The sequence below is a fragment of the Rhyacophila brunnea genome, unplaced genomic scaffold (assembly GCF_057557595.1).
Source record: "Rhyacophila brunnea isolate RB1 unplaced genomic scaffold, BYU_Rbru_1.0 scaffold_2, whole genome shotgun sequence".
Lineage (NCBI taxonomy): Eukaryota > Metazoa > Arthropoda > Insecta > Trichoptera > Rhyacophilidae > Rhyacophila > Rhyacophila brunnea.
Window position 1 is genome coordinate 16,297,694 of NW_028232859.1, and position 25,076 is coordinate 16,322,769.

Consider the following 25,076-nt stretch of genomic DNA (forward strand, 5'->3'; position numbering starts at 1 on the left):
ACAACTGCCTACTATGTAATATAATAATTGTATTTTCATTCTCATTTAAATAACATTTATTACGTGCTATTATAATGCATATGGCTAATTAATGCTTTAGTTATTAAATACACGTTTTGAGTCGTACTGGTATTTGTTGTTAATATATTATGCATAACAAATATGCACCAATGTTAACTACCGAAGTCAATACAATCCAAGAACCATATAATTGCGGCTGACTTATTTAGATCGGGTATTCAAATACTTCAATGGGTTGTAAAATGATGTCGAATATAAGACTTCGGTAGGTATATCTATATTTCGCATCAAACTTGGCTTATTGTGCCTGCTTAAATTTGTTATCAGAGACATCGTCGCTATAATTATGTATATTCAAAAATTGATTGTTACTATGTTTAAGAGGTTGTTATAGTTGGTAGGACAGTTGTTTGTATGTAAATATTTGTAACGTTCTTGACGTTAATTGACACAAAGACAAATAATTTCTAGCTTGATGGAAGTAACACTAAATGCCATTTTCAAAGCATCAAATCGGTACCGAAATTGAGTCAATCAAATAAAAACTTCAAGCATTCACGATGTCACTTAAAAGCGACGGGTTGGTTATCAAATTTATACAGTAAATATTCTATCATTCCATCGCGCCGCGCCATGGAGCGCATCGGACTGACGTATGAATGAATCATGAATCCCCAACTTTACATGCAGGTTTTGAAATTAGAATTTCGATATTTTCAATGTTGTGTTATTGTAGGTATTATATAAATGTGAACGTCAGTTAGTTGATTCATGTGCAAATAATGACTAATGAGATGAGATAATTAATACGTCTTGTTTATTGTGTGACACGAATATTATTTTCGGTTGGGGTTCAAAATAATTTTCATGAGTCATGCGGCGTGCCAAGTATTTCCCGCGACTGCCATTCAGCAAGAGGTATAGTAATAGTACGTTGAGTTTCATGTCCGTTGTTTGTTTCGCAACAGCTAGTGTTTTTGCGTTCGCCAGTTTACATTTGCCGACCTCGGATCCTTGACATTTTATCTAACACATTGGCAACGAACGAATGTTGCACCTCTAATAAAAAAAAACATTTCGTCATTCATCATCAAGCAGCTGTTGCTTCTCACACTAAGTCGAAAATCAAGCTGAAACGTCGACTTTAACTTTTTTTTGACGCTAGATCAAATCTTTAGATATACACTATATATATGTAACGTATAAGAGAAAACATGTGTAAACGTGTAGGAGAGAGTGAGATAAGGAGAAGACGTATTAAACGGGTAAGGTGAGAGAAAATGTACACGTAAACGTTGATTCTACATTTGAAAAATAAACTGAGACGCAAGTAAATGACAGGTTACTTTTATAATAGTTTGACAGATACCTATAGTGCACTACCGACTAGCTCATCGAGTATAATATAAAGTATTAAACGACATTACAACTAATTTGTGACGGATGGGAAACACGATTTTGGCAATAATGTATATCTTAAAATATATATTTTTCTTCGAATATACTATTCAAATTGAAGTGATTCGGGGAGTGGATAAACCGAACGGAAAATGATACTTGTCATTTTATATTCGTGCCGTATCCGTTATTCGATGTCAGCGTTGGTTTTGGCCATATTTTCAGAAACTGAACAGGGACTAGTAGTTATTCTCAATTCGTATTGGCTTACCGGAAGTCTTCGCATAAATGATAAAATGCAGAAGTAAAAAAATACTCGTACCTCTCGGGATGTCGCATGATGTGGTCGAGGTATGCTAACATTCTGGGATTGACTTTTTTGTTCAAGCCTTGTTCTTCCAGAAAGCTGAGTTTTCCATATTTCTAAAGTTTCAAGTTTTGTAATCGTTGTTTCTGTGAAAGCCTCTAATCCGTAGAGGATAACCTATAATTCACAGTGGTGGGTTCAGCGACTTGGTAGTATGATGCACTGATTAATTTTGAGGACTCCACGGTAAAAAAATAAAATAAAACCATAAATTAGATTCTTAATTTAATCTGTTTGTGTGGCAACATTTATTATGGGGACCTTCGGTGTTAGTTGCAGCGATTTTGTAATATTTTATACCAAATATGTGATAAATACGCATCTTTTTAGGATTTAGGTATAATTTTATAATTTATTGTATTACTGGTTTGAACTGTTGCAAGGCCCTCTGTTAAATCCTATGATGAATTGACTGCGGCATATACGTCAAAAAATTCGCGTATAGGTACATAATATTCATTTCACTTCTAAATGATTTATCATTAAAAAAATAAAGGAATTATCAACGATTGAAAAGTATTGTACCTATTTGTAATACAACATAATATCTTGATGTCGTGATTCGTGAACGGTTGTGTAAATATTGTTATAATATGAAATTATGCTTCTTCGGTATATTGCAAATAATTTTTATACCTCTTTATCTTATAATATTTATAAATAGACAATTAGAATGTTAAATGTATTTCTTTTATTTTAGCAGAATATTTCACGTAGATAATGTAGAAAATTCAAACTTTTAATTTGTTCGTCCATTCTTAATTGGTTTGCGAGGAATTTATGCAATCGTATCCCGCCAAAATATCAGCAGACGACGTGAGCACGTTAAAACTGCGTTTCAAAGAACAACGCGTAAAAAATTTGTTATTGAAAACATTTCTCTTGGAATAGGCCCAGCTCGGTCAGTCTAGTTCTGTTGTGATCGAGAAAAGATCGCAGCGCCATTTCGACCTGCTTCCGCATTGCATATTTCCATAGAAAATAGTAAATTGCGCCTCCGGACTGACGAAGTGTCCCCACTTCCGGATATACTCTGGACAAGTCTGACGGGCGACCAAATCGCGGGAAAAATGTAAATATTCAAATTATTGAGACTTTATTTCGGAGTGAGTGATTCGCGTATTCATGAAATCGCACGTGTTGAAGTGTTTTCATTTGACTGATTTATTGATGGATTGATATTATAGTACGATAGTGTATTATTAATAATAATCTACCACGACGACTTAAATTCGATTAAAAATATTTACATTATTTTTTAATAACTACAGTGAAAATTGTTCGACGGGAATTATAAAATGTATATATCAGACGTTATCGAATGTTTTATTTGATTGAGTGTACGTACCGTATCCAGTCCCATCCGGTAGGGGTAGGCAAGCCACGTGTTGTTTAGGGGCGACTAATTAATACATAATAGTGATAATACAAGCGTTGAAAATTGGTTGCGTAGAAATAGAATTTTAGTAGTGCTGTCCATTTATATGTGCTTTAAACCAGTGTCTATCAACCTTTTTAATCATTTTGCGGACCGCTAACGCAGAAATAAAAGATATTATTATTTATTAGTAACGGATAATACCGCCTGATCGCGGTTGATTTCGTCACGTAAAACCATTAATTTGTTTTAAGAACAAAAATACAATGCACAACCACTTGCAGGTGCACGGGTTTTGAAGATTTTATTGGATTTTTTAGCATAGGTACTTGAACGCCAAAAGTTAGCGGACTACCTACCAGAATTTTTCTCCGGAACACCGGTTGAGAAACACTGCTCTAAACGTCAATGGATGTACAGTGTGTATGTCAAAATTTAAATAAATGTATTGCATTTGTGCGTTTTAGATAGCCAAGAATTTACTTATAATAAGATATATTACGTTTAGATTTGAAACTACAAATGGTACACCTCACCTAACTTAACGCTGGGACGTCACGGACCATCTATTTTATAATATTATGTTTTGTACCCTAAAATCAACTCTATGCGAAGTTAATCTTTAAAAGATATTATTATAACAATTATTTATCATTTGGATTCAATGTAAATAATTATAACTTTGATAGAATTAAAAAAAACCGCCTTTGTGTTGACAAAACGCTCCATGTTATTTGCATCTGAATATAAAATATTAAGATTTTATTTCATTCAAGGACTATACGTATAAATTAATGTTTCCGAGAAAAATAACGAGGGTATACTTGCAGAACGCATTAAGTGAGTTTTTGCTGTTTTTCTGTTTTAAATGCCAAAATTCTTAGAATTTTACGCTCTACGTTCTGGTAAAACGCACTTAGTCATAGGATATACTGGTAAGAAAATAGAAACTGCATTAAGTCATATTGTTATTTTTTTATACTGACAGAAAGCATTATATGACCTATAATGCGTTCTGTGTGTACAAAATACGGGACTTGTAACATGGCATATGCATTAAGTGTGACATAATGCATTCTGTCAGTACAAATTTTGTCAATAGATGTCACCATAGGGCATAGGCCATACCTTTGCAATTTTAATTCATATGTCTTTAGTGATTAGTGAAACAATACATTGAACCATTTGAAGAATTTATTAGAATGACTTCGTCTCAAAGAGCAAAACATAATATATTAAAGATGTGTTGGAGTTGTTCTTATGATCGCAAAAAAGATTACATTCTAAAAAATGTTGAGATTGAAATTCCCGTTGATAGAAAACCAAGGAATGAAAAAAGGAAATCCAGACAAAACTAAAGAGTTATTTCTTTTTCAAGAGTGGACAAAAAGTCAGAGTCTGAATTTTTTTTTTAAAGTAGTTACTTTACACATTTCAAATAGATCAGTAATTCACGCATTTAAAGGACAAGAAGACGTGGGAGTACAGTTTACGTTACACGATCGTAGAGGTAAACATCCCCCTATTCACAAAACAAGCAATGAGAATTTAATCCATATAAAGTCTCACATAGAATCCTTCCCGTTTATGGAGAGTCACTACACGAGAAAGGACATATATATAAGGTAATATTTAGACAGTAAATTAACAATTTGCAAAATGTATAACCTGTGTAAAGACTATTGCACAGAAAAAGGCGTATCACCATTGACACAGAAAACCTATCATAGAGTGTTCTGCAAAAATTATAATTTATCGTTTTTCAAACCAAAAAAGGACCAGTGCACATTTTGTAATAAATACAAAGTAAGTTGCCCCGAAGACAACATCATAATGGAAGAGGATTTTCAGAGTCATTTGAAAAGGAAAAATGAATGTCATTCTGAAAAAGAAATATGTCCAATAATGATTCCTTATTCATGACTGTAACATACGATCTTCAGAGTGTGTTACATATACCATCGACAGAGGTTTCACTGCTCTATTATAAAAGAAAATTAAATATGTTTAACTTAACTATTTACGAAGGTCCAAAGCCGAATAAAGGATTTTGTTTGGCTTGGACCGAAATAAATGGAAAGCGAGGTAGTTGCGAAATAGGAAGTTGTCTCATGTGGTATCTCAAGCAGCTTCCATCGAGTGTAACTGAAATATCTTTCTTCTCCGATACATGCGGAGGCTATAATAGAAATTTGCAAGTATCTGCTCTTTTCTTGAATCTATGGAATGCGATTCTATGCATAGTGCCATAGAAAACAGGCAAAAGTTTGCGTCGATTTATTGTGCCAATGACTAAATGATTTTTGAATGTCTCGTTTCATTTCGAAAAAGAAACCATACGAAACAAGCGAGCTAAAATATACTGACTTTTATGACCTCAAATTTTTATCGAATCAGTTAATAAAAAATAAAAACTTGGCGTAAATTGGCTAAAAATGAAATGTCTTAAATATGAAAAGGAAAAACCATTTACCATTTACCATTCAATATAAATATAGTTTTAGTGATGTGTACGAAACAATAAACGTTTTAAACATTAGAAATGCTTCGCGTATCAACCAAATTTGTTTTGTAGAAATCGAAAACATTCCACAATTGTAATATAAAAATCCATTAAAAACAAGTTGTGCCAAAAAAAGGATTTGTGTGAAAAAAGTGTAATACTGGACATTTTTCATTGGTGGTTTCAACAATTAACTTACTAACTTACTTCCGGAGCCCGATATAAATGATTCCGATGCCGAAAACGACGTTCTTTTTTTAAATATTAATACTGATACTAATCTAATTGTTTTCATGAATAAGTGCAATGTGCAAGTGCAAGGAAATGCAAAGAATGTCAATCAGAATTAAGGCTAGTCGTAATATGTAGCATACTATCCAATCTGCACACCCTTCAGAGAAATGTTATTGTAGTTTACGGTAAATAATTTAATTTTAAAAAAATCTGTTTAAAAATTATTGTGATTTATTATTATTTCATTGTATATTTTCTATATTTCTCTAATTTGAAATAAATAATGTTATTTTCATTAAAAATATTATTTTTATTTGTATTATTATGTACCAATCTAATCATTAACATAAAAAAATATAACAATAATGCATTGTCATTTATCTAATAATATGTCAAAGTTAGCGAATAGTTACTGACAGAATGCATTATGTCAGCGGTCACATCACATTTACATTTAAAAAAAAATATCCATACAACTTATCAACATCAAATCTTATGTTTTGTATGCCAAAAAGGTTATTCTTTATAATGTAGAAAAAAAATATATAAAACATAAAACATTCTACATGGGAGAAAGCTTTGAAAAAAAAAATAAGCTATTAATGCGATTATCTCAGAACTTGTTTTAATGACTTAATGCTTTCTGTCAGTATACCCTCGATAATGTCTAATTTTATTGTCAGCATTTTTTAGTATTACGAGTCACTATTTCGGGCAATTACGTCATCGCTATTGATGCATTTTGAAAACGATCAAAAAATATTATTCGATTAATAATGAAGAATTCTGTAGGAAGCGGCTAAAACAAAATCACCATAGATACGAATTTGAATAACGTAACTTTTAATATGTGTGCTGCTGTCACTGTCATAGAGTAAACAAACTCGTTTCAGTGAAAGTGTTGAAAGAAATAGTATATTGTGCGTAATATTATCATTTCGAAACGTAGTTATTCGACAGATAGCAATAATTGCAAGGCCCAATAATAATATGTGTTTGGAAGCTGATGTATTTATAAATAAAAAATAAAAAATGTAAGTAGCGTCACATATTTATTAAACTTTAACTAGGTAGTACTACATAATGCCGTGACTAGAGACTAAAGACGATGGAGAAAACCTTTTTAATTACGAATCATTTTCATTTGTTAGATCGGTAAGAAATGTTACATTATATAATATAACATTTCTTCCGTTATTGGTTAGGTACATTGTGTTAATAGTATTGCAATTTTCGACAATAAACGTATTTTTTTTTGCTTTTTCTGAACTTTTCCCCCCAATTATTGGTACTTACTAGGTTTTGAATTTTCACAGCAATAGTGGAGCTTCTATAATAATAAATAAACTAAAGTTGAAAAGAGATAACTAATGCTAATGATCACTCCAGCTGCATTTCACTGTAGATTCATTTGTAACAAGTTTCACAATTAATTGTGATCTGAGTTGTGAGTGCTCACCGGAGGCAGCGACGATAGTGAGATAAAACGCGGTGCATTAGTATTACTAAAAGCAAGACACCAATATTACAGCAAGCAAGCTGTTTTTTTAATACCAACGATTTAATGCTGACAATGATATAGTATAAAATATTATTTTTTCAGTAGTTTCCAATTTAACCATACTAAAAACATTCTGGACTCTCTATAAAGTGTTTTAATAGTCTGTATTATTCCCTGAATTATAATAGTTCAACCTCTATATATGTGATACTTTTTACTATCGATGGTAACGAATGTTTGTTTTTCTGCAGGCGAATCGGTGGCGGACACGAGCACCTCCTCGCCGGACCTGGTGCCGCTGTCGCCGCGGATGGCGTACGAGGGCCGCGGGTCTCCCGAAGGCAGGGCGGGCGACGGAGCGGGCCCCCCGCCGCCGGCGCCTCCCGGACCCGGCCCGCCACCGCAGCAGCACCAACACCAGCAGCACCATCAGCCGCAACACCAACAGCACCAGCAAGGGGTCATAAGATCGCTCGCGTCCTGTTCCGTCATCAAATGCGAAGGCACCCCCAGAGAACTTCTCAACGTGAACAATCTTCAGGTGAAACGAGAGCCGCAGGTCCAAAACATGCAAACGATGAATATGAACATGAACAGTCCTAGACCTAGAGGGCCGCCTCCCCAAATACTACCGATATCAGCGCAGCAGCATCAGATGTGGATGCAGGCCAGCAGAATCAACGGGGTCAAACCTGAGCTGATAGGAGGAAATTTCCCAACGAGCGGAGTCATGGTGCACGAACAGAGAACGCCGAGAAACACCCCAACGGTAATAATGGGTGAATCCGGCGGCGTGAGAACGATGTTCTGGTCTCCAGCGACTCCGACACAAAACCCCGCACAGTGCGAGAGTCCTTCGGCTACCGGAGGCCCTTCGAGAAGTCCCAGGCCGACGCTGCCTCCCGTGGCTGACGAATCTGCGGCGCATCTTCTTCTGGGACTCGGGGGAGCCCCGCACGGGCCTCTGAACATGGAGCGTCTGTGGGCGGGTGATCTGTCCCAACTTCCTCCCGCGCAGCAGTTGCACGCCTTGAATCTCAGCGCTGCGAACGCGGCCGGCCCTCAACTGGGGGGTCTGGCGCCGCCTTTGAAATCTTTAGTGTACGCTCCCCCCGAACCGCCCCCTCCGCCCGACGAAGACGACCAGCCGATGATCTGCATGATTTGCGAAGACAAAGCGACCGGTTTGCATTACGGCATCATCACGTGTGAGGGGTGCAAAGGGTTCTTTAAAAGAACTGTTCAAAACAGACGAGTTTATACGTGTGTGGCTGACGGGACTTGTGAGATCACGAAAGCGCAAAGAAATAGATGTCAGTACTGTCGGTTTAAAAAGTGCATCGAACAAGGGATGGTATTACAAGGTAAGTAATTAAGTTCATCTCTAACGACTATTCGTGTCTCTAATTTCGATACATAATAACATTAGGTGTGTCATGATTTTTATGTTTTATTTATTAATGTGTGTTTAACACTTTTATACACCAGAATACATAGAGCCATTAAGCGTAATATAAGTCTTTTTATTATTACATCAATTCATGCTTATATTTGTCGATCATTTCATTAAATATTAACACAGTAAATAATGTCACATTATGTACAAGAATTTGATGCAATTTTTGCCGTATCAGAATGAAACCAATGACCAGTGTGGTCATTACAATTTTATACCGTTTGAGCCTGGTCGGTCATTCCACCGTTTAATTTAAATGGGGTATTTCAAAATTGATTACAGCTGTCAGAGAAGATCGGATGCCCGGAGGTCGAAACAGTGGCGCCGTTTATAACCTCTACAAAGTAAAGTACAAAAAGCACAAGAAGTCAGCGCAGAAGGGCGGTGCCGCGAACGCATCGCTCGGCACCAACATGCAGGGACCGCAACCCGGCCGGCCCGAACCACTCGCCAACGGAACAATTCTCAAAACAGCCCTAACAAACCCCAGCGAAATAGTCCACTTAAGACAAAGATTAGACAGCGCAGTCAGTTCTTCGTCGAGTAGAGAAAGAGACGTATGGGAAAGAGAAAGATCAGTTCCAGCGGAAAGAGCAGCGCAGATGATCCAAGCCTTGATAGACTGCGACGCAATGGAGGACATTGCGACAGTACAACATCTACCTGATCTTTTAGAGGATAAGTCTGAAATTGGTGACAAGCTGTGCAAAATCGGCGACTCGATTGTGCATAAAATGGTGGCGTGGACAAAAAAGTTGCCGTTCATTTTAGAGATACCGATGAAGATCCATTCGAAACTGTTGATGGACAAGTGGCACGAGATCTCGGTGCTGACGACGGCTGCTTACCAAGCTATGCACGGAAAGAATGCGCCTTCACACCATGTACAGCACGGGGACCAGGAGTCTGAGCTGGCACAAGAGGTAGGCAAAGCTTTCGTTGTTATTTTTGACTAACTGTGTCCGATGCATAATTAGTATTGTAAGTATCTAATCGCTGGTCTCCAGTGGGCATATCATTCAATTTGATTGGTAGTTAGTAGAAATTTTATATTTAACACTGAGTTGAATCTAATACTCCGGAAGTTAGGTTTTTTAAATGTTTTAAAAACTTATTTGCGAGTACATTTTTTGGTACCTACATTTTTTTCGAATAGTTCACCTTTTTAGCCATTGTGGTTTTGATTGTGAAAGCTGTCTACCTGTTGATGTATTTTCGAACACGAAAACATAAGACACGTAAATATTTTTCAGAATTAATAATTAATAAATATTGTAGATATTATATTTCAATATTTACGTTGACAATTTATGATCAATTTATATTTGTTAGACTGTCTTCACCGTGTAATTATGAAAAAAAGTTTGTTTATGAAAATAAATCTATTGACATGCACTACTCATAGCTACTTGAAAATATTTTCAAATTTAAAGAAAGCTGTGTCAGTCGTATAATATAAGTATTTCGTATGTTATGTCCATAGAGGTAGTTATGTCCAATTTTGTATGATTTGAGAATTTGAAATATTCGAATCGTTTAAAAATCGATTAGCGAAATAGACAAGTAGATATATTATGAATACGCAATTGGGCGTACAGTATGTTTACAGCATGAAGGTATTATGCAGATGGGCATTTTATGTATAACTAAATTTCAGTAATAATTAGACATAAAATATGTGGTGGTAATATAAGCAGTTTAAAGTAAACTCCCTCATTTATTGCAACAAAACACTTAGGTATGTCCCTCGTTTGAGGTTTTCCAGCGTCGATATTATAGAAAGAGCGTTTTTACACGTAAATCGCTGTCGATTGGTAAATTATTATATTGTTAAATTGGTGAATGAACCGTCGTCAATGGCAACCGAAATTTTGACACGTGTTCCGCCGGAAATTCCCAAATATAGGTCAGTTAAATTTATATTTACCGCCGCTGTAGCTAGGCTACGAGGCATGTACGGCACTTCCGCTTGCAGCTTTTCACGGGATTTTCAAAACAACAAGACGACATACTAAATTTACAACTCATGACAAGAGCTTTCTTCGTTGAAACACGATAATCTGGAAACAATTATTAGTATCATAATTCAATATCGATATAATACATTCAGCACGTAACATTACTGATATAAATACGCGTGTAGATTGTGGAATATTGTTCATAATAATTGTACTTAGGCCATCCACGGATAAAATTTATCCGTTTTTCCTTTAACGTTATAATAATTATTATAATATATAATATAAGTATTATAATGGATATAGAGCTAACTATTTATCCATCAACATGTTATGCATGTATTCAATCATATTATTTGGTAGGTATGTAGATGTATCTACTAATTTGATATAGGTACATAGTCATATTATTTTAGTCATGCTTTAACTTTAAACAGTAGAATTCAGATAGATAAAGAATATTATTCATCTATCATTCGTTCATACACGTAAGAAATTTTTACGTATTCTCTTTTGTGTACAAACTTTCTATAAAATATAAGTAGGTATGTGTATGTTTGAAATACGATATATTTGTTTTCAATTGAATACCGGTTAATTTAACTGATAGTTCATTTGACTAATATTCATATTAAGTAAGAAATTATGATACTTTGTTTTTCATTTTATTTCTTATATAACAACGTCCATAATAATACATGTTTACATTTAAAAAATCATTGATGACTTCACTTATTGAAATTTCCATGTATAAGACATTTTCCGTACATTTTGTAAATATGTCAAAGGGATTAATAAATAAATCGTTAACTTACATTACGCAATCTAACGTTATCCCGACCACGGCGAAGTCACGTTTCCATAATGTATCCCAACATTGCCAGCGCGGCGCCGTCTTTAAAAAGCCCCGCAGGGTCGCATCAGGACTATGACCTGCAGTCACCCCAATCGATAGCTATATGGGTCACCTCCTAACCACCCTGTGGGGTAAATACCCCCCGCCGCAACCCCGACACGGTGGCTTGTCACGTCACAGGGCACCTGACTAGCTTCTCGTTAACTCGAGTTTATAACAGGGTACCATTGGTTTATGTAATCCGGGGCTCGGTTTAGGATTGAAGATTATTTGTTGGGGTAGATTGCTATGGGCTCAAGAGGAAAAATGCACACCATTATTTTTCTTCCCCCGTTTCAACACACACCATGTTGGAAATGCGGAAAATTAACTGTTGATTATCTTTAGTCTTTAATGACTCCCAAATAGTATACTGGGCGTGGATTTATTTAAAAGTAACTCAATTTCTCGAAGATTTCTTCATTTGATGTACATGTCTTAATCTCATAGAAAAAGTAGTACTTTATTGTTTTACCTAGGTCAGGGATGGCGAACCTATGGCACGCGAGATGATTTTGCATGGCACGCGAACGTTTCATTTTGAAGAGAAAAGAAATTACTATTTATATATATTTAAAACCTGTTTTTTTTTTATAAAAAAGTTTTACAAATAAATATATGAGTAAGTAAGTACTTAAATACTTAATATAATATTAAAAAATAATGACGACGTAGCCGTGCGTTTTTATTTTATTTTATTTTATATTTCTATTTTCTTTGGTTTTTCATATTATGTTTACCAATCGACGCGCAAATGGAAACGTCCAAATTCATGCATAAATGACAAATATCTAATAATAGCAAAAAAATAGCAGGCAAATCGTTTTCAAGAATCATCATTATGCTTAATGTAAAAATATACAATTGCATAAGTCGGTCCTTAGGATCGGGCAGTTAAAAAAATAAATATTCAATCAACAAACCTTATGAAATTAATTATCGGCAGTCATTCAAATATAATAAATAACTGCTTTTTATTTTGCCTTAACCATAATCTCTAAAAAATGAAATCCGTTCAGTGATGGAGAATATAATATGAAAGAAGACTAGTTTAAATGCTTCCACGATCTTTCTGAGAATTTTGAAACCAAGGAATAAAATATTCAAAGAATACAAGATATGCCTTCGGCTAGAAATACGATAAAAGACCGAATATCAAGAACTCAATAAATTGTAATTTTTAAGTTATTTTAATAGAATTTTTGAAAAATGTTTTTTTAGAAAACTTTTTTTTCGCCGTGAAATCTTGGTACGTCAGACAGTCGAAAAATATTATTTCGGAATTTTTGGCACGCGTACGTAAAAAGGTTCACCAACCCTGACCTAGGTGCTGGTTTAAATTAAACTATCTCTTAGCGAGTTAATTAACTTAACTTTTAATTACCTCTTCTACGCTAAGACAGTATATTTTAGGTCCTTTCGTGTATAGGTACATATATCGTTTTTCTTCTGATGTAGGTATATGAAATCTTATAGGTGCTCAGTGGCTACCGTATGGTAAGTCTGTCGCCATTAACTTTCCTTACTTTGACTACATATTCGGCAGCGTATCAACGTTAAACGAATGTTTGCCATGCAGTAGGTTGCCATGAACACGTCAAAATTAATATCTCAAGGCTTTACGCACATATTTTGTTATAATGTACGGCGTAATAAAGTTATATTTACCTACCTACCCTTCATTGCTATGTACGAAGAAACGTGAATATAAATGCTATACTTTTGTCTAATATTAAACGTAATTAGTTTTGAATGAAACCGATTATCTCTCTGATTGATCATTGATCTATGTGAGTATATCTCGTAGACGTATGAGCATAACGTCAGCTTATAGACGTAACAGCTTTTTCTATTTACAACTTGTTACAAATTATGATGTTCTGCTTCTACGTAATTTAGACGTCAATACGTCATATTCGTTTTTATTTTGTCACTTTGGTGGTTAATAGGGGTCTAGGACGATTTGGCGCCCGGACAACTGGACGCCACACAATTCGAAAATAAATAGACGTTAGATACTTATACCTACGTACTTTAAAAAAATATTTAATATTATTTATATTTAAATTATTATATTATGATTTAATAGTTGGCGAGGATTTAAATATGCACACGTAAATAATGATTTAATCGTGCATATGTTTAAGTTCCAACAAAAAAAGATTTTTTTATTTTTATATAAAGCCTTAGGCATGGTAATTCTCAATCCGCAATAAAAAAAACATCGTGTTAGGAGTAAAATGAATTAAAACTACTAAGTAGTAGATAGGAACTGATAAAAAGTCATCGTCTACGTTCTGTTTACGTGTCTACGACAGTGCGGCGTCCAATTGTCCTTGCGTCTAGTTGTCCCATTCCCGTGAATAGAGCTTGTCCATATAAATTAAAAAGAAAACGGCTTTAACCAAACGAGTCATAGGAAAACCTACCAAATTGTATGGTAGATAACTATGTTATATTATGTTGATTGGAACATGGTTATATAAAACTTAAAGGGTCTAATATACAAAACTATAATATTGTGTTTAGTAAAGCTTTTGAAAATCACCAACAAGAGGACGATTATAAAATTAAGTTTAAACATTATTTTGTAAAGGTAGTTCATACATACATACTTATCTTATAATATGTTATTATTTAGATGTTCGTTTATTGTCTTCATGTTTACCATGACGTCTTGGTGCAAAGTTTACATGTTGATTCTTTATTTAATAGGTGAACGCGAACCTTCGAACACTCCAAACCTGCCTGACGACGCTGATGGGGCGTCCAATCACGATGGAGCAGCTCCGACTCGACGTAGGGCTGGTCGTCGAGAGAATGACGCAGATCACCATCATGTTCAGACGGATCAAACTTCGGATGGAGGAATACGTCTGTCTAAAGGTCTACATTCTCCTCAACAACGGTGAGTTCGTTCATACATTTTAACCTGAGGCAGACTATATTCAGGCCGGGGCAAGAAGCTGTCAATTTTATTTGCATCGTAGTTGTTGTTTATTCTTATTTATAACTGTTTTTAGAAAATTATGTTTTTTAGTACGTCATTATAATAATATGTAATCGAAAATCATCATTTAGGTACTGCGAACATGTTACCGCATTGCATTCGAAGATAATAAATAACTAGCACTACCATCGTATCTCACAATTCAGTGCTCCGGCCTGACTATAATCGGCCTCGGGTATAACCATACAGTTATCGTCAATAACTCAATACTATTGTCGTAGAGATATTTTGAGTTGTTAAAGTGATGCCTTTACTGAGCCTTTTTTAAAGAAACACCTAGCGGAAAAATACGAAGCTTGCAATTTGAGACATTTTTTAATAATTTACAATTTCAACTGTATTAATTAATATATATGTATCTGAAAACATTAAAAAGAAAAAGAAAATATTTTAAGTCAAAGAAGATTTATACAATTTAAGAAAAGTGTTATAAAATGTGAATTTGGTGCAGGATCCCACGATATTATTACATATTATTTTATAGTAATATATATTATTAAATTTAGTTTATTAGGTTTTTAATTTTTTGTGATCGAGATTTTTGACTAATTCATAGTTTTAATATTTTTTATATTCATTTTAAAAAACATCGATTTTTATAAAATATAAATGTGTGTAACTTGAAATCCTTTTTATTTATATATATATGTAAATTATCAAAAAAATTCTCAAATTGCAAGCTTCATATTTTTCCGCTTGGTGCCTCTTTAAAAAAGGCTCAGTAAAGGCATCACCTTAAGCGAATGTATGTTTTATGTATTATGTACATACCTATATCCAATATTCCCATGACAAAATCGAGCCAGTCAGAGCACTAATTTTTTTTTTTAAGTGTGGTAATTCAGAACTCTCTTCAACATTGTTCTATAATCTATTTGGACGTAATGGATTTATTAACTTTTAATTTAATCGAGTTGTGTACTACATTCTATTTGAGTCATTTATTGTGATCCGGGTTTAGCCTTTCGACGGAATGTAGTTTATATGGGTACATGTAAATTGTACGTATTGCATTTCGTTGTATCACAGTTCACCGTGAGATGTCTTACCAGAAAGAGATGGCCGTATAATATTGAGATATTCAAAAATTCGCGATGTTCGTGGAACACGCGATCTACCCGTTTGTAATGTTTGAGGTGGGTAGGTACTTACCAGTGGCGTGCGGTGACTTTTGCTTGTAGGGATTCTGTTTGAAAAATACATATTTACCCACTATTTGCTATAATATTATCTACTTAAGATTATTAAATAATTGGATCATTGCGAGCGGCCGAAGAAATAGTTTGGTGCGATATATTGTGGATTAGTAGCTCTGCTATATTATAAACATATTTTGCATAATATTTTAACAATCAATAAGATGTTTATCACGTTAAAAGGTGACACCTATATAATACTATTTATTAGGTATAAATAGGCAGGCACTTGTAGAAAATGAAAATCAAATCCGCCAAGTTGGCTGCATACAAATCAGAGGCATGGTCGTGCCGTTAGGAAGTGCAAAATGTTACGTTATGGTTGTGTGAGGCGGCCATTTTTGTTTGCGCAACCTGCCCCGTGACGTCACCGTAGAAAGTGCTCACGACCGCGACGCCGTCGTTGTGGCTCGTAGTGATGCGGACGTGCTTAACACTGCATAAATAACAATAATTACAATAGGTATGTACTGTGCATTTACCTACCTACTTATTTGTGTAAGTTTAGTTAAGTTTCATCTAATGATTATATTAATTGTGATTATATTCACTGGACTGCATTCCTCTGTTGTATTTAAAAAAAAATAGATTCTAGTGGTACCACGGTGAGAGTAGTGTGCACTGTGCAGATACCATTTCTTCTCGTTCACAAGAAGTAGGAATGTACGGAGTGCTTATTATTAGCTCGTATTCTTGTTTGTCCCGTAAGGATTTTTTCTTGTTTTTCCAAGATTTTTAAGTTATTCCCGACTAGCTAGACATTTGAAACTTTTAGAATATATCAGAACACGACGGGAATGCATTTTTTAATACTTTTGGCCATCGTTAAGCAAAATTGAATTCATTTTCAGTTAATTCTGTTTTGTATGTTTCGAAAAAAAATCGTTAAAAGTAATATTTACTACTCACTATTATTGGTTGCTAAGTGGGTCCTAGCAACTAAATTATTAATATATACGTGAGTTACTATGGAAATCAATAAGAAATGTCAAAATGACATTTCAGTATGCTATATTTATTAATACATAGAATCGTCAAGTTTATATGATTCAACAGGAAATTTAAAAACGTGGTATATAAAAAGTTCTTTTTATCTTGTAATTATTTACGTGTAATAATATTATGATCATAATATTCTTTAACTCGCGGGAAAATTTAAATTTGAATGTTAGTTTTTTTATAATAGGTCACCACCACTGCATATAACTAATAGTATGTTTATTGTTGACAACACACATCAACCTATTCACGTGTTTAAATTTTGCAATTTTAGGTCACCATTTAAATCATGGTTAGGTTGCTTTACAAATCTAACTTACTTATTGCAAATATAACTGATTAACATTTTGAACTCTATAACTCTTGAGATTATCATATTTTTCGGTTCTCATATAGGTTCACTCAATCAATATAATCTGCGTATGTCCCAATGTACCTGGGTACAACTTACTACATTTAATCAATTTCCCAACGTAGTGTATACGTATGACCTACGTTTCCCCGATACTGCGACTTGACATTCATTGAGAAACATGTTTTCATGAGTCGAAAATTACAAAAATGTCCGTGTGACTTTTCACACAGCGCCGCTCGCAACTAGGTACTTTTTGCATTGCTAAATCTTAACATTGTTGCACACTTCGTTTTTGTTAATAGCTATTCGATTCGGTATAAGTGGGTAGGTATACAGCGGGAAATATAGTTCAATTAATTTGAAAATCATACGTCTGAGACTTGAAGAGACTAGTCTCTCAAATCTCAAACTTGTTTTATGTGTCATTATGATTGCTTTTATTTGTAATCCTAAAATTAGTGAGGTGAATTTTAATCATGGCCCCCACATCCTTATGATAAGACGCAGGTGTCAACAACATACTCAGTGGATAAAAAATTTTTTAGTCCATACGCCTGCATGCTATAATGTATGTATATCGACATGTCCATAGCATAATATTAGGGTTAGGGATACAATGTATTTATTTGCGACCTGGTTAGGCGTCTGGGATCTTTAGCATTGGGTACGAGATTGAAGTCTCTCATCCTAGATGTTAATAATTCACGGCACCAGACTTCTCCAGGTTCAACATTCCGTTGAACCAGCTTCTCTCCTGTTATTCAGTATCATAATAAATAATAAAATTAATCTCAAGAAAGCTTGAAAATGCCAATTGAATGTGCGTGTTTGTATAAGTTTGCTTGTAAATGTTTTACTTTTATTAAAACCATTTTAACTCTGATCGTCAATCGTCAGTTTTTGTCCACCCCCGATTGTATGTCGGTACGTCTCCCGTAGTGGTCGTATTTAGTATAATTAATGTGGTCTCAAGATCAATTTGTGCCTGTCGCCCCAAAGCGTTTCAAGCCGCCACTGAAGTCCGCTAGTTTTTTTTTAATATAAATTATTACTTTTCTCTATTTTCTATTAGACACTTTAAATTAAAACATATCTACTTACTTATTTTAAAAGTTCCATAATAATTTATAACACGTCATGTTTTGTAGAATTTAAATTATTAATAATTTGGATACAACTGAGACTTACCATCAAATTTAATTGTTATTATGAGTTTTTTTTTTCAAATCAAAATTTCAACAGCTACGAAATAGAACTACGGAAGTTTGTAAATATATAGCCTGTATTAGAGGTGACCGTGGAAATACCCTTCCAATAATAAATGTAAAAATAATATATTTCTCTCAATGTGTGCTTCATTGTCAAGTTATGTAATAATAACACAACAAATCTTCTTAAATTATTTATTTTCAAACAAAATTACCTATGTAAGTACATTTCGATTTTGATGGCTGCGAAATAGGAACTTTTCCTTGTATTATAATTATTATATTATGATGCCTTGCTGTCTCGCGTAATATTTTAATAAAACCTCTCGCAATATTTTTCGCAGTATATGCTTACAAAAGTTAGTTAAGTATAGCAGAAAAACACCGGCTGAGACGTAGAAGTGTGGGCTTACGTAACCGCATGCTTCGCATCAAGGCTGCGCGAAATGATTGCCACTCTTACTCATACACCATTTTCTGTGAATGCATTCCTGTCATCGGGAGGGTGAGGGAAATATTGGATTTCGAAGACACATAATATTTCTATTTTATATAGGTATTAGTAGGTAATGATTTGTTGCTGAGGTGCTGAGGATTTAAAAAAAGTATGGTGACATAATGTATGTAAAAATTGAGTTAAGGCTATACCTCAGTTGAGGCATGGTCTAAAAAGATCGTGGCTAGGCGATGCGCGGATTGCGGGTCGCAGGTGCAAATGATGCATGCCGAACGAAATATAATTTGTCATATAAATCCAACATGCGTCTATCTAATGTTCTGTTTATTGTTCTATTAGTAACAATAATAATATATTCATTGACATGTTTTCTTTTTCAAGTAAATGGGTAACGTTTTTAGTCATCTTTACACGATTTGAGAATTAATACCCCCGTCGCCATCACGAAACAAATTGACGTATTCACACCTCGACGTTCACTCTCCGATTGCCAGCGAGTCCAAAATTTCGTCGCGCCTATAGTTAAAAATTATTTGCCGTTTCACTGAAGTATCGTCTTAAGTTTTCGCATCGTCAAATACATAGGTATTATGGGTGAAACAAGATTCAAACATGTTACTACTTTGAATGAAAATTTTAAACATTTTATTCCTAATACTGGATTACATTCCATGGACTTATAAATGCATGCTTATACAATTTTATTATTAATGTAGGTACAAGCAAAGTATCTAATTGAATGTTTTGGCTTAACTGTCTTCTTTTAAACATTAGCAACATTAATAAACATAATGAGATATTATACGGGGCATTTGAGAAGAAGGCTTTATTTATAGTCACTTTAGGCTGTATGGATATTATCCGTTGCTCAATCCAACCACTTTCTCTTAGGTATGCTTACATACTGTAGTTTAAAGTTTCAAAGAGATTTATCTTTAGCCACGTATTTTTCCGATTTATACGCGGTGTAATGGAAACTCTGCCATTCTTGGTAGACGTGTGTGTCGCTGATAATTATCTTAGAAATCGGGAGCATCCGTTGTTTGTTCTCACAAGGTGCATAACTAACTTGCCATTGGTAATCCCAATTAGGATAGCAATAAAACAGTTCAATCAAATCTCTTTGGATATTGATATATTATTCCACTTTAAGTATTTAGGTGGACGCTATTTTATGAGTTTTTTTAAAGATAAGGTTAGGTACTTCGTTCACCCGATGTGCTCCCATGTACTTTTTTTTAACTCATTGAAAATAATTGTTGTAAGTTTACACTCGCATATTAAACTTTTACTCAACTAATTGATCATCAGTGCACCTGTATTTGTTTAATACTCAGCACTTGAATTTTTTAATACCAAATCAAAGGTGTATCAATTATAAAAAATCAAAAAAATTTTTAATTAAAAAAATAATTTACATCAAAGACACTACTATCAATAATATTAGTTATCAACCTACATCATGTCATGTTGACAAAATTTTAAACACCGATTACCTTATCGTAGTAGATTTTTGGGTTTCCACCGTGTATCCTTCTTCCTTCTTTACTCGACGTTTCGGGCTCGTTGCAGAGGCCATTATCAAGAGATGCTATAATGGCCTCTGCAACGGGCCCGAAACATCGAGTAAAGAAGGAAGATGGACACACGGTGGAAACCCAAAAATCTACTACGATAAAAAAACAACCGTGAAAACCTCAAAAATTATATACCGATTACCTTCTTTAAATGAAAGACATTAATCACGGGTTTTTTGGCGATTTCGTTGAAACATTTCCAGGGAATAAACGCGTCAAGAACCAAACGTAGGAATCATAGAACCACGTAGTTTTCTGTGCACATCATTAATCTAATTGTGTTTTTATGTCGGCGAAGTGTGGATTGAAGACATCCCGGCGAAAGATTGTAGGCATGCGCTACGCCACTAAAATATTATGGCGCTAATAACTAGTAAACGAGAATCTACTACAAAATGCACATATTATAACAGTGGCGTAACCAAGTATTTTTGAAGGGGATGTGTTTTTTTTTAAACTATGTTTAACAACTAATAATTATTAATATAATTTGACACCCACGGTGGCCGCGCGGCTTAAGCGTTGGACTATCACGCCGTGGGTCTCAGGTTCGAATCCTGGGTCTGGCAAGTACACATATTGTTTTTAAATTTGTGTGTGAGTCAGGGTATGGACATAATAGGTTGAGCAAGTGGCTGACATCCATTTCTCGTAAAAAAAAAACAAAAAATCTGTTAATACAAACCTCTACTCTGTGGAGGCCCATATTATGATCCTACTATGGATCGGACATGGTCGAAAAAAAATATAAATTTATTTAATAATTAATATTATTTTTAATTAAGAACAACAAATACGTTGTAAAAACATACTACGTATGAATGCATTTTGTAGCTTTGGTCGGGGAAGAGTCAATGGCTATCAACAGTAACCAGACAATGCATGACAATCGTTATCGTAAAATTCACAATACTAGCAAGGAATGACAATCAGTTAACACTGATCAGCGAAACCACATTTAATTGCCCTCGCTTCGATTTTTTACGACACATCATAAAACCTTTTTTTTTAATTAGGGGTGTGCGCGCCGGGGCTTTTCTATGAAACAAAGGAGGTGATCGCTTCCCCAAAAAGTATACAAATCTTAAAAGATATATATTGTTCACAGCCCAAATTATTAAAAAAAAACCTTAGGTGCGTCCGCGTACTCAAAACCGCGACAGGTTATGCACAATGACATGTCTAAACATCACACCTCGTTTGGTTACGCCACTGATACAATATGAACATCTACGAATCGAAACAATCTATTCATTCACATATTTCTTTTATCACAAATCCAAATATCTACCTACTTGAGATTTTTGAGATCCATTGCGAAATTATGTACAAAGGAACATAGGTATATGTACTTACTACTTACATACAATAAATTGTCACCGTTACCTGGTGTTGTCATGTCCACTATTATTAAAAAATAATAGTTTATTAAATAACAAAATTTTTGTGAACGCCAATACTTTTTCGTTATCAGTGTTATCACTAATAAGTAATAATATGACAATACGGTAATATATGTAATACAATAATAATAATAATAAATTATGTAATATGGTAATACGTCATAATATTATATTATGTCGTACCAGGTACTAATTGCCATAAAGAAATCCTTGCTACAAAAGAATGACAACTTTTAGAGGCACTTTTTTATTTGATATTATTGTATTTGGAGAATAATGTTATGTGATCATACAATGTACATTAACTAGATATAAATATATTATCTGTCTAATATTTCAATATTTACCCACTCTTTCCCAGAAATGTGCTAATTAATCTTGAACGGATGACGTTGCATGCGTTTTCGAACATTCGGCTCAACGGTATTCTATGATCACGTCAATACGTTTCATAAATACCTGCGTACTAAGAATTTTCCGCAAACATACCTTTTTATTATATTATTTTCATTATTTTTTAACTATCGCTAAATATGAAAAGTGATATATTATTTATAAATTAAATATATTTTATCATCAATACTGAATGTAAATCGTAGTTTTTGCATAAAGAGCAAAGAATTCTAGTTAATTAATGTATATAGAATGTAAACTATACTTGAAACAATTTATATATATTATATTAATATATATATGCTAATTCATGTATTGTCTATGGTTGCTATCGCCGACAGTGTTTACATCTCGTCTGTTGTATCGCCCAAAATCTATATAGATTCACACAGTCCCATTATTTTTGGTTTTCTGCCCAAAGTGTGGAACCTTATGCTTCACAATGGTCCAAGTCAAACGAATGTTGGCGCTTTTTGATGTGTGGAAATACCGACACTGTTGATAGACTGTAAACATTTGCCGGCCAATGTCGCCCTTCACAATGGCGCGCATATTCGCTTGATTTGGGTAATTGTGAAACATTATAATATTATGCTCAGCCTACCAGAGGTGCCTAGCAGGAAATTGAAAAAAAATCTTTTTAATGTTTTTAGATAAGTACTTATTGATTAAAACACTTGTAATTTATCAATAAATTGCCTCAAGTATCCTGAAGTTCACCAATTCGCTAAATGCAATGAGTACGATTTAAAAAATGTGCATTTGTCACAAATATCATCATAGACGAATATTTTATTTTCTATGGAGATAGATAATAGATAAATACCCACACATGTAAATGCATGCGACAAGGCAACATTATAAATAGCGAGGCGGCCGCTGCAAATGGCGCGGTGCAATGCGCGCGAAAGTGTTGGTTTTGAAGTTTGCTTGTGTTTTCAGGGTTGGATAATTTCACTCATAATCATCATTGATAATCGAAATAATATAAAACCAATAAGTAGGTGCGAGATTATTTATCGTGTTGGATGATATAGGTAACGTTGTTGAAACAACTTATTTCAACAGTCCCACAATATTAATTACATACCTATAGGCCGTTAGTAATCTTTCAATTTTATCGGATGTTACCTTTTAAATAACAAATTTGAGCACCTACGTACCGAAGTACTTATATACAAATTTACAAGAGATATTGTAAATACCCAAGTTTTATTGAAACTATTTTATGTCGCACTTAACAAGTAGGTACCATAATGTTGTATCAATTTAAATTCCCAGGAAACTACTGATACATAATTCTTGTCCAATAATTTGAATACGATATTACGAATGCTGAAACCTTTCTTTCGTGTTATAATGTTACTATGGAACACTGTGTTTCTGTGACGTAATAATAACGAGTGGCAGCCCTGTCAGTAACCGTGACTGTGTGAGTGATTTGCATGCTTGTGTGTGTTCAGCGGTCCGAGGTCAACGGCTGCGCGCGGTCGTTGCTCCGCGCGATTGACCTACTGAACATACTTTACTACTCCGCGAGTAGGTACCAATACTAACTCAACAATACTCCCTCCAATCGCATTCAAACGAAATGAAAAATATAACATGCCAACGTTGCGCTGTTTCTATTACCGCACGCCTATACAATATTTTTTTATCATTGTGTCGGTCGGCAGTGCCACGAAACCATAGTTTTTTTTATATAATGGATATATTATATTATTTTTAGATGCCAAATAATAAGTGATGGCTTAGTACGGCTAGTAAAGTAAATAGTGGGTACTTGAAATATAACATAATAAGATAAAAAGAACTTTTTATATACTTACCACGTTTATAAATTTTAATAATTATAAAAGTATTAATAATTTACGACAAATAAGGCAATTGTCAACAAATCATTTTTTTGCTATTTTGCAACAAACAAATATAGAATACTAAAATGTTATTTTGATTTCCATAGTAACGCACGTATATATTAATAATTTAGTTGCTAGGACCACCCCCTTAAGCCGCGTTGACACGGTCCAAGTACGATCCAAGTGCACTTGGACCGAGTGCCATCCAAGTGTACTCGTATGAGACATCTTCATACTAATTATTCCTATCCAAGCTACTTGGACCGCGTCCTACTCATCCAAGTTAGCTTGGATAGGAATAATTAGTATGAAGCTGTCACTTGGATGGCACTCGATCCAAGTGTACTTGGATCGTACTTGGACCGTGTCAACGCGGCTTTAACAACCAATAATAGTGGATTGGATTACGGATTTCTTCCAAAATAACTTTTCATACAAAACAGAATTAACTGAAAATGACTTCAATTCTACTTAAAGATGGCTAAAAGTATTAAAAGAATGCATTGGCATCGTGTTCTGATATATTCTAAAAGTTTCAAATGTCTAGTAGTCTAAGTTAGTTAAAAATCGATTGCAAGATTTGTACTGGATAAACAACCACCGGACAAACAAGAATACGAGCTAAGAAAAACGTGGTAAAAAAATAAATTTTACAAATTGTTAAATTTTCCTTCCATTATATATTTATTTATTTGACTAACTATTTACATTATCTGACTTTTTAAAAATTACATTTGTTCAATATTATTATTATTATTGTAAATGTGCACATAGATATGCGATGTAGCGTTTAAATTTAAATGGTTAATTGGGGATGCTGAGTATTGAACGAGTACAAGCGGCAATTTAAAAAAGTTAGAATCAGTCCATGCACCAAACTACAGTATAACCTCGTTTTTACGTGCCCG

At 34.2% G+C, this 25,076-nt stretch overlaps 1 protein-coding gene across 1 annotated transcript in view; it reads left to right on the forward strand.

Moving 5' to 3' along the window:
* Positions 1 to 2,690: 2,690 nt before the first annotated feature.
* The window catches only part of Hr4 (nuclear hormone receptor 4), a 28,612-nt gene continuing 6,226 nt past the window's right edge, over positions 2,691 to 25,076 (forward strand). Inside the window, exons 1-4 of the mRNA XM_085946320.1 lie at positions 2,691 to 2,858; positions 7,654 to 8,766; positions 9,141 to 9,781; positions 14,427 to 14,619. Of these exons, the coding sequence (XP_085802446.1) occupies positions 7,713 to 8,766; positions 9,141 to 9,781; positions 14,427 to 14,619 (1,888 nt within the window). The 5' untranslated portion in view covers positions 2,691 to 2,858; positions 7,654 to 7,712. The remainder of the gene's footprint in view (positions 2,859 to 7,653; positions 8,767 to 9,140; positions 9,782 to 14,426; positions 14,620 to 25,076) is intronic.